General features: G+C 40.6%; 1 protein-coding gene across 1 annotated transcript; it reads left to right on the top strand.

The window, feature by feature from the left end:
- The first annotated feature begins 690 nt into the window (after positions 1-690).
- On the top strand, positions 691-8,572 carry LOC141126491 (uncharacterized). Its single transcript, XM_073612431.1, has 4 exons — positions 691-904; positions 2,190-2,349; positions 2,439-2,663; positions 8,560-8,572. Exons 1-4 carry the CDS (start codon positions 691-693, stop codon positions 8,570-8,572), a joined length of 612 nt encoding a protein of 203 aa, XP_073468532.1.
- The last annotated feature ends 3,177 nt before the right edge of the window (positions 8,573-11,749 follow it).

An 11,749-nucleotide genomic window follows, 5' to 3' on the forward strand; every position in this document is an offset into this window, starting at 1 on the left:
TGGTCGGCCAAGGAAAATTTAATTTAGCAGAAGAAAGACACATCATGCTTACTTCCCTTTGAAATCGGAAGATGCCCAGCAGCCATGAGCACTGAACTGGCAGAAACCAGTGGGATCCAGGTACACCCATCTACGATCTGGATAAGTCTGCCCAGAAGTGGTCTTTATGGAAGAATTACAGCCAAAAAGTCATACTTCCAATGTGAAAACAAGTGAATCAACTATGCAGGAAAACATAGGAACTGGGGTGTAGAAAATGGCAGCAGGTGCTCTGGACTGATGAGTCAAAATTTGAAATACATGGCTGTAGCTGGAGGCAGTTTGTCAGGGGAAAGGCAAACAACATAGTATAATTAATATAATAGACTTATGTGCTGCTTTAGCCCGGGTTCACACCTATGCGAATTAGATGCGGCTTACAACGCATCCAATTCGCAGGACATTTTAAACTAGGTTCATTTGAATGAGGCTGGTTCACATATGTGCGATGCATTCGCACTGCGCATTGCACAAAAAACGTGTGCGTTTTCTGGTCATTGCGGTGCGAATTAGAAGGCCATTATCTTCTATGGGCACGCACCTGATTCGCAGCTGTGTTGCGTTGTGAACAGAAATGATCTCCCCTCCTCCTACACCTCCCCCTCTTCCAGTTCCTCCCCTGTCTGTTTTGGTGTGGTGACCGGAGCAAGCATGGCCAAAAGGGGTAGAAAAGTTTCAGCAAAGGCGAAGGAATCCGTGGATTGTGAGGAGCTGATCAGACTTGTGAGGGATAAACCGATGATTTATGACACCCAGCATCCTAAATATAAGGACAACGTTGTGAAAAAACATGCATGGCTGGAAATTGCCAGAATCATCTTGCCAGAGTGGAGCATGTGCTCATCCCAAGTTCAGGCTGCCAAATGTAAGTTTTTTATTCCCTTTCACTACCTGTAGATGCTGTCCTATTGTTTAGTTATGTTGGCCATTTTTATTCTAATATTATAATAAACAACAGCGTGTGTTTGCCCACAAATCCATACCAGGCCACATGCCCTCAACACTGTGCACATAACGGCGTCAGACAGCGACGGAGGGGTACCTAAATTAACTACTAAGCTAAGATTCGCTTAGGCTAGCAAAAGAATATACAATGCAAATGTTAACAACATTATTTTTATTTAACTAAACCAAAATTATGAAAAAAGCATTATTTGTTACAGCACACTTAACTTTGTCAAGGCCCTGATAATATAATGCAAACCAATACACACTTTTTCTGATTAGATAGAATTCATCTGCCAAGGCACCTCCCCAGCTGGTGACATAAAGAAGCTTTGAAATTCACCACGAATATGTGTACCACTAGTGGTGCCCCTAGTAACATTCCACTGTGCCGCCTCCATGTTATGGCTCAGGGAATCCTCAAATAGATATCCATCACGTTCACGCACATAGTTGTGCAGTGCACAGGCTGCTTTAACAGCACTGATAGCATGGTCAATACTCAGATTTATTGAAGTATGCATGAATCTCCACTTATTGCATAGTATCCCAAATGCACATTCAACTACTCGTCGTGCCCTAGTGAGCCTATAATTGAACACTCTTTTTTCTGTTGTCAAAGAGCGACTAGAAAAAGGCCTGAGCATGTGCTGTGCAAGTGCAAACGCTTCATCTCCTACAAATACATGTGGGAGGGAAGGATCTGTTGTTCCGGGCAGGGGAGAATGACTGGGCAAGTCTAGTGTATTCTCACGCAGCATGCGGCCAAATGAGGAATGTGAAAATACACTAGAATCCGAGCTGCTGCCATAAGAACCCACATCAATATAAAGAAATTTATAATTTGCGTCTGCCACTGCCAATAATACCAACGAAAAATATTTCTTATAATTAAAATATTAGCTACCACTAGCTGGAGGCTTGAGGATGCGGATGTGCTTCCCATCAATGGCTCCCAGACAGTTGGGGAAGTTGCAACGCTGCCAGAATAGCTCTGCTACCTGCAACCATTCTTGTTTGTTTGGCTTCTTCATAACCAAATCCTTCAGTTCTTCCCATATGACTAGGCAGGTTTCATGAACAATGCCACTAATAGTTGATTTTCCAACCTTAAATTCAAAGTGCAAACTTCCAAACGAATTTCCTGTTGCTAGGTACCTAAAAGCAGACATAAATAAAATTAATTTTATTTTTATTTTTTTCAGTGCATTACTTACAGACAAGGTGGCGCAGCATGCGTGATGCTTACCGCAAATATATACGCCATCTCAAAGAAGCAAGGAGTGGCTCGGGGGCAGCGCCTAGGGTACCCTATATGTTTGCCAAGGACTTAGATTTTCTGCAACCCATTGTGGAGATGAGGGAGTAAGTTTTCATCTATATCATCTATGTATCTGCAAACCTCTTAACTTTGATTATGCCTAGTTAAGTTACACTCTTTATTTTCTTAACAGGACAGAAGCTAGTTGGGAGGAACAAGATGTGATGGATGACCAACTGGAGGCACAACCGGAGGACCAAGCCCAGATTAGTTTGGAAGAAGGCCCAGAGGATTTGTCACAAATCCAAAGCTCCTCGAATCTGTGGGAAACCAACCCAGATGAGCAATCTGCAGAGGCTATCCCTGGGCTCTCCTCTGCTCCTGCACACATTGCTCTGCCAGCCAAAGTGCCACGGAGGCGACCACCTCTATCGCAACCTGACATAAGTGAGCGCCTACTTGAAATGTTGAAAAACATGTCTGAAAAGGTGGATGCTTTTTTATATCCGGATACTATACTGGCGCTCAGTTTTGTCCCTCTAATAAAGAAAGTCAAACCTGAGCTCTACTTTGAAATGAGAAGCACTATCGAACAAGTGCTGCACTCCTTCTCAGAGCCACGTGAGGAAGCTTCATTTCAAGTGCCATATGTGCCACCACCAAGACCTCCCCTGAACTACCCCCGATACGTCCACTACCCAGAACAACACCAACCTTACCCCTATAATCCCCCATCCTATCCTTCTAGCTTTGAAAAGCCAACCTCCATATATGAAGTTAGACACAGTAACATTCCCTATCCCATCCCATCCCCAATTCCTTCAATCAGGCCCCCCCCTCCCACAAATCCTGGTATGTATGTGCCAAGTCAACATGGTGAGGCTACACCAGATCCCAGCACTGCCCGTGATGACCAGGCTTCCGCCAGTCACTACTCCACTGAGGCCCCTTTTAAAAAAACATATCACAATCTGTGATTTCTGAGGTCTGTCCAAGGTTGAGGACCAAGAGGACACATGTTTGTAAAAATATGTTTAACAGGCCTACTTGAGAGACATGTATATTTTTTGTTTTTGTTAATTTATGTTGGCTACATGTGCCAAATTTTTATTTTATTTTTTTAAGTATACTTGAATAAATAATTACTACGCCAACTTTTGTCGGGTTATATATTTAGAATGACACATGTTTGAAAATTTATAACTAAAAAATATTGCATTCTCCTACATTCACATGACAAAGGACATCAGTGGTGAAAAGTACCTTAATGTGATCAGTAATCTTTCAGCAGGCTGGATACTTGGTCTGTAGCACGTGTTCTGACGCTCCAAGCGAGGGGAGATTAATCCAAGTAATTCGTCATAACTAATTCAAAAATGAGTCTTTTATTAGATTAGTGTATGAAACCAATTTTTACATACACTTTTCTAAATAATAAGATAAGTGTTTAAGAACATTCTTATTTGTAAGAAGGCCTGTATCCTTTATCAAAATAAAAATGCATGTTAAAGAAGTGGCATAACAAAGAAGATCTAACGTCATTTGCAGTTGTGTCATCATTTGGACAAATGTTTAGCCACTGGCAGCTGAATTTAACAATAACAATTGTCTGGTCACAAACTGGACAACAAAATGTTTGGGAATCCCCCCACACAAAGCACCTTGTCCTCATCAACTTGGGGGCAAGGTGTTTTTTGGGGGGTGGGGGGGGGCACAAAACACACTACACATGTTAAGGGCATATGGCCTGGTTTGGTCCAGGAAGGGGGTGCTCACTCCCCCCCTTTTCATGGCCTTTTAGGCTGCATGCTCTGATAATATTCTGGTATGGATTTGGGGGGGGGGGGGGGCGGGAACACCACGATTTTTTAAATTATAACACTGACATAAAGTCACACACATAGGTTAGACTTGATGGACCAGTGTCTTTTTCAAAACTCCCCTACTATGGAAATATGTTTTTAAAATTATTGTTTGTCCAAAAAATTACTCACCTAGTTATTGACATGCGCGTGTAATCAAAAAATTTTTCTTCATGCCCACGGAGGTCTTCATACAGGATCATGAACTGGCCTCTCTCATCCCTATTTGCTAGTATGGGATGCACCCAGTATCTTCTTCTCCTCCTCCTTCTCCTCTTCTCTACTTCAAGCAAGATTGCTGCTGTTACAGCAACAACTGTTGGCATTATCATAGGCAGAGCAGCACACATTTTGGGAACAAAAATAACCCACACAATACACAATACAGACTCCTGGACAACCAGGAAGTGTCCGGAAAAATCAAGCTTTTTAGAAGCAGCCTCACAAATAGATAACAAGTGATTGGCCTGCTCTAAATTCGCATTTATCATTAGACACTCACTGGTTACTTCCGAATTCGCAGCTGATCCGCACCTAAAACGCTGACGAACCGCTGAACAACTGATTTTTCTATGCGCAGTGAAACCGCAGCTTCAATTCGCACCGCACATGTGTGAAACCAGGCTTAAAATGTAACTTATGCGCTGCAACCACCCAATCACTGTACTAAAACAGAAATAACTTCTAATACAGTATAATAGTGGTGCACTGCTCCTTTAAATTAAATTAAATAGTAAACCTCAATAAATAATAGTATTTGCTAGTGATATCACACAAATAATTAAAACATATAAGTCAGGGCTCCACAAATTCTAAGCGCCAGGTCATCATAGTGACAAGAAATTGCATCCTGGTGCCTGGTCTTTTATTAGCCCATTCCCAGGCACAAGCAATTCCTACTGCCCGATGCCCAAGAAGTGCAGTTCCGGGCGCCGAGCAGCTGGTTGCTGACTGCGCGGTCAAGTAATTATGGGAGGGCGTCTATTGATGAACCCCACCCCCTGCATTGAGCACACCTTGTGATTGCTGTGTCCTTCAAACACAGCTGATCACAGATCAAGGTAAAGGGCCAATAACAGCGGCCCTTTACCATGTGATCACCAGCAGCAGCACTTCACCTCATGCGCTGTCACAGCATGAAGAAAGGAGACCGGTCACTGACAATTCTGACAGGCACATTGACACTGATAATCAGTGCCCTGATTATCAGTGCAGCCTATCAGTGCCCATCAGTGCAGCCCATTAGTGCCCATCAGTGCAGCCCATTTGTGCCCATCACTGCAGCCCATTAGTGCCCAGCACTGCAGCCTATCAGTGGCCATCAGTGCCGCCTATCAGTGCCTCCTTATCAGTGCAGCCTCATCAGTACCTCCTTATTTAAATACCACCAAAATAAAGCTATATCTGTCAAAATTGGGTACAGTGTTGCATGACCGCGCAATTGTCGTTCAAAGTGCGACAGCACTGAAAGCTGAAAATTGGCCTGGGCAGGAAGGTGGTGAAAGTGCCCGATAGGCAAGTGGTTACCATCTAAAAAAAAAACATTGGCTCTGCTGCTTACCCATAGCGGAGCTAAAGTTTATTTTTTCTTCTTCACATACTGAGACCTCCGTGTATTCTCCATGTGTAAACCTGTGTCGGACACATGTAAAGAGTCACATCTGGGCTACACAGGGGGGTTTTGTCGTTGAAAATAAAGCTTTGGTAAAGAAAAAATAAATAAAATTTTACTTTTTTAGCCAGCTGCTAGATTCACAGCAAATTTGTCAAGCCCTGATATAAGTGATATACAAACATGGTGCATGCATGTTTGTATATCTATGTGTGATGCACTAATGTTGATGCACTAATGCACTAATGTAAAAGCACATGCACTAATTTAGTGCATCACACACAGAAACACGTGTTATGTGCTTTTCTCCAATCAATAAAGCTATATATAACATAAAACTATACAAACACACCGATCAGTATAAACAAGTACCTCTTAGAATGTCCAGTGCATAAAGTGTCCAAGGAAGTTGATTGACCAGTGACGCATCGTTTTGGATGGAGCCTGTGATGTCACAGTCAGTTAGAATTTAGAACCAGAAGTGTGGTGAGGCATACAGCACTGATCATTTGTAAACACTGTGCAATCAATTTTTTATCAAATGTGTGTGCATTTATGAGCTGAACAAATAAATCTTACCATACATTATATATGTTGCGTTAGGAGTATATCCCCATTACCTGCTTGAGTGACATTTCAAGTGGAGGCAGTTGGGCCCTTAAAGGGACCCTGCATATGAAGTTGGTGTAAATACCTGGATGGTGGATCTTCAAGGATAACATACCAAAAGTGTGTTTGACCTACAGAGGTAAATTTCCAAGGTGAGCGAGCACTGCATCTATTGGTGGATGTCAGGAGCATGTGGTGCTCCTGCTCCATCATAGCTGCTGGTTCCAGCATCCTGGTTTCGGCTATGATGCATCCATGTCTGTCTGTTCACCTGCAAGATGACTGATGCAGCCAGTCTCTGGGTAGAGGCCAAACCTGACTTAAGTAAATCCCAATCATAAATTTCAGCTCTCTCCACCTACCCTGTGCCTGTTTGTTTTTTTCGATCTTTGGGTCATTGTAACTTCGTAAAAATTTGAATTCATTATGTTCCATTCGTTTAAATGCGGAATGAGAAAATTCGGAAATGAGAAAATTCGGAAATCCGAAAATTCGAAAATTTTAAGTAATTACTAACTAATAATAACTAACTATTAAATTGTAGGTATTGGAATTTCCTTTTAAATTTGACTGTTAGTGAACGTAACGAATACGAATTTTCCTAAGTTACGAAATATCCAAAATAACGAATGCTGCATCTAAATGAATGTAACATAACAAATTAATATTAATAAAAAATAATAAAATTAAAAGGTTTTTATTTTTTATTATTAATTCATTATGTTCCATTCGTTTAGATGCGGCATTCGTTATTTTGGATAATTCGTAATTTCTGATAAATTTGTATTCGTTACGTTCACTAACAGACAAATTTGAATGGTAATTTCAATACCTACAATTTAATAGTTAGTAATAGTTATTATTATTAGTTAGTTATTAGACATGTGCATTCGTTTTCGTCCGAATGCATTTTCGTCCGAATTTCAGGTATTTTCGTCATCGTTTTAACAAATGATAACGAAAGTGCAGAATCCGAAAAACGAAAGATCCGACATAAACAAATGCTTTATTTTCATTTTTGTGGCTACAACAGTTCAATATAGATAGGAGATTCGACAAAATGATGACAATAACAATCTGTGTCCATCAAACCTGTGGTCGAATGTGCCTAACCTTAACTCTATTAGTCCAATATTATTCTACATAGAGAGAAAAGATTCGACATAGAGAGAAAAGATTTGACGCAGGGGAGAAAAGATTCGACATAGTGGAGAAAAGATTCGACATAGGGGAGAAAAGATTCAACATAGTGGAGAAAAGATTCGACATAGTGGAGAAAAGATTCGACATAGGGGAGAAAAGATTCGACATAGTGGAGAAAAGATTCTACAAAGAGAGAAAAGATTCGACATAGAGAGAAAAGATTCGACGTAGGGGAGAAAAGATTCGACATAGTGGAGAAAAGATTCGACATAGAGAGAAAAGATTCGACATAGGGGAGAAAAGATTCGACATAGTGGAGAAAAGATTCTACAAAGAGAGAAAAGATTTGACATAGAGAGAAAAGATTCGACGTAGGGGAGAAAAGATTCGACAGGGGATAACAGATTCGACGTAGGGGAGTAGAATAAAAATAATGATGATGATGAATGTTATTGGCTGATTGTAACCATAAAGGAGGAGCAGTAAAATAGCTAGAACTAAGTACACACGTACTTTGGCTTATGGTGTCTGTTGAAAGTTCTAAGAAGATTCGACGGAGCAGGTAAACTAAACGGCGTCGTACAGTTTAGCTGCTCCGTCGAGTCTTCTTTGAACATTCGACAGACACCATAAGCCCTCAATGACAGATTCGACCTTAATTTGGATTTTCGGACGAATGCAATTTTTAACGAAAAACAAAATAAATAAAAACGAATTTCGGGAGTAACTAAATACATTTATTTTTCAAACGAAATTCCGAAACAAAATATTTCAGTTTGCACATGTCTATTAGTTATTATTTCGGATTTTCGGATTTTCATTCTTATTTTCAGATTTTCCAATTTTCGAATTTTCAGATTTTAAAATTTTTCGAATTTCCAAATTTTCAAATCTACGAATTTTCGAATTCAGGAATTTACGCATTTACGAATTTACGTTTTCGGAAAAATGTGTTAAACAGGTTTTTGTTAATTCTAATGTTTCCAAATTAACAAATTTGTCAAATTCCGTCGAAAAACGAATTCCGAATGAATTGAATTGCACATGTCTAATAAAAATAAACATTTTATCTTTCTATTCACTTACAGATCAAAGGGATGAACTTCGGTCTGCAAATGAAGTCAGTTTAAAGCAACCTTGTCAAGTAAAAAAAAAAAAAGTTTTTTTTTGGGGGGGTTGGTTATTAAATTGTTCATCTGTTTAACCCCTTATTAACCCTAAACCAGCCTTATTGACTCCTTATGCTTATCATTTAATTATTATTTTCCTGCTGATTTTTTTTTATTTACTTCTATTTTATAAACTATTGATAATTAAAACTTTTTTTGTTTGCTTTGTTCATTAATATTTTTACATTTTTACACTTTTAACATATATATATATATATATATATATATATATATATATATATATGCGGTAGGTATTGGTAATTGGTATCGGCGAGTACTAAAAAAAAAAAAAAGATCCTAATATAACTTAATGGCCATTTTTTTTTTATTTCTTTACACATTACATTATTTTTCATTACATTTCTTTGAATTTGATTGAAGCAAAGAGTATTATGTCTTATTTTATTGCCGTCTTGTTTGATAACCTAATGTTCAGGGGTTGTAAATGTTTAAAATAAAAAAGTTCTTCAGAATCGTGATCTTCATTCTAAGCAAAAAAAATTGTGATTCTCATTTTATCCAGAATCGTGCAGCTCTAGTGGGTATGACATTGCAGGGAGTAATAAAAGCTGTTTCTCACTACAGTGACAAGATAAAAGAAAATAATGCTCAGACAAGATCTAAAGGTCAAGAAAAAGGTTTGGGGATAAATATTGGTCCATCCTGTGAAAACCCTTACATTTGCATCACCATATCAGGGGAACTAATGCCCCGCACACACAATCGGAAATTCGGCCAGCAAAAGACCGATGAGAGCTTTTGGTCGGAAAATGCGACTGTGTATGCTCCATCGGTCTTTTGCTGGCGGAATTCCAGCCAGCAAAAGATTGAGAGCAGGTTTTCGATTTTTCGGTCGGAAAAAGTTCCTAGCCGAAAATGCGATCGTCTGTATGCAATTCCGACACTGCAAAAATCACACATGCTCAGAATCAAGTATGAGACGGAAGCGCTCGGTCTGGTAAAACTAGCGCTCGTAATGGAGATAGCACATTCGTCACGCTGTAAATTTTTGGATCTTTTAATGCAGCGCATTCTTTTGTTCTTTATAATTCTAGAAGAATGAAGTTGTTTTGCTGCTCATATTCACACAGAGTTCTCACAAACTTATTTCTTTATTATTTCTTGTGATCTCCTGAATATTTTTTTTTTGTTTTTAAAGCCAGTTCTCCATAATAATGTTTAGAATTCTTTTTTATAGCCATCTTTTTTTATTTTTAATCAAGATCTCCTGTTTTTTGGATTATTTTTAAATTAGTTTCTAGTGATCTCCATAATTTTTGGTGTGTCAAGTTTCCACAACAACATTATTATCTTGTATTTTTATAAAGCTCAAGGAGGTTGGTTGGTGTCCCTTGTTAATTTGACATTGTATTTTGGAAATGTACCTGCCTACTCACAAACAAACTGTCCTTTTTGAAGAAAAACACATAGGCAAGTATTTTCATATTAAAAAAAAAACATTTATTCTGGCTCATAATAACAAAATAAAGAGGAAGACAACGCTGGAGAAACTGCTTGAATTTGCAAAGCCTTTGTACCCCAGGGCACACATCAACTCTTTGTAAATTAAAATTGGTAGCCTGAGAAGTCCAAACAATAGGGAGCACAATCTGAAGAGCAGTAACGGACTGAAAAGCACGAAAGCTGAAAAGCACGAATCATCTCTCACCAGACTTCTACTAACACGAGATAAACACGAGATTAGCAGAAGGAGCCCAAAGGGTGGCGTACTGGGTATTGAACTTCCTTTTTCTAGTGCCGTCGTACGTCGTACGTGACGGTCGGAATTTGGTGTGACCATGTGTACGCAAGACAAGCTTGAGCGGAATCCCGTCGGAAAAGCCATCATACCTTTTTCCGACCAAAATCCTGATCGTGTGTACGCGGCATAACAACTGCCAGAACTTCCTCCTCAAAGTGTCAGAACTTCCTCCTCTTCCCTGCAGCAGCCGCTGTCTGACACAGGGCTGCTGGATCACGTGACCGGACCGGAGCAGATTAAAAAATAGTTTATACAGAATGTTGTTATGTGGTTCCCTTTTTTCCATGTTCCACATACCTATTTGATGTGCAATTACCCCTGTATGGAGACAAAGTTCCTATAGAGGGTCGGGACGCCCTGGGTTTTAACCGCAGAGGATCCTCAAGATTCCATCCTGGTTGCCAGTTTAATATACAAGCCTGTTTGGCCCATAGAACATACGTTCTTTTGAGTTCAAACCATCTGGGGGGTTTAATTGAGGGTGGAGAAGCAGGGAGGGGGGTTACTATTGAGGGTGGAGAAGCAGGGAGGGGAGTTATTGCTGAGGGTGGAGAAGAAGGGAGGGAGGTTTTAATTGAGGGTGGAGAAGAAGGGAGGGGGGGTTTAATTGAGGGTGGAGAAGAAGGGAGGGGGGTTATTATTGGGGTTGGAGAAGCAGGGAGGGGGAGTATTGCTGAGGGTAGAGAGGCAGGGAGGGGGGTTTTTAATTGAGGGTGGAGAAGCAGGGAGGGGGGTTATTATTGAGGGCGGAGAAGCAGGGAGGGGAGTTATTATTGAGGGTGGAGAAGCAGGGAGGGGAGTTATTGCTGAGGGTGGAGAAGAAGGGAGGGGGGTTATTATTGGAGGTGGAGAAGCAGGGAGGGGAGTTATTATTGAAGGTGGAGAGGCAGGGAGGGGGTTTTTAATTGAGGGTGGAGAAACAGGGAGGTCGGTTACTATTGAGGGTGGAGAAGCAGGGAGGGGGGTTATTATTGAGGGCAGAGAAGCGGGGAGGGGGTTATTATTGAGGGTGGAGAAGCAGGGAGGGGGGTTATTATTGAGGGTGGAGAAGCAGGGAGGGAAGTTATTACTGAGGGTGGAGAAGAAGGGAGGGTTTTTTTAATTGAGAGTGGAGAAGCAGGGAGGGGGTTATTATTGAGGGTGGAGAAGCAGGGAGGGGGTTATTATTGGGGCAGAGAAGCCAGGAGGGGGTTATTATTGAGGGTGGAGAAGAAGGAAGGGGGTAATTATTAAGGGTGGAGAAGCAGGGAGGGGGGTTATTATTGAGGGTGGAGAAGCAGGGAGGGGGGTTATTATTGAGGGTGGAGAAGCAGGGAGGGGGTTATTATTGAGGGTGGAGAAGCAGGG

This window comes from Aquarana catesbeiana, linkage group LG02 (genome assembly GCF_042186555.1).
Source record: "Aquarana catesbeiana isolate 2022-GZ linkage group LG02, ASM4218655v1, whole genome shotgun sequence".
Lineage (NCBI taxonomy): Eukaryota > Metazoa > Chordata > Amphibia > Anura > Ranidae > Aquarana > Aquarana catesbeiana.

Coding starts and splice junctions, on each gene's coding strand:
- LOC141126491 (XM_073612431.1), top strand. CDS start 691: ATGGCCAAAAGGGGTAGAAAAGTTTCAGCAAAGGCGAAGGAATCCGTG. Junction 905..2,189: donor CCAAGTTCAGGCTGCCAAAT/GTAAGTTTTTTA, acceptor TATTTTTTTCAG/TGCATTACTTACAGACAAGG. Junction 2,350..2,438: donor CCCATTGTGGAGATGAGGGA/GTAAGTTTTCAT, acceptor TTTTCTTAACAG/GACAGAAGCTAGTTGGGAGG.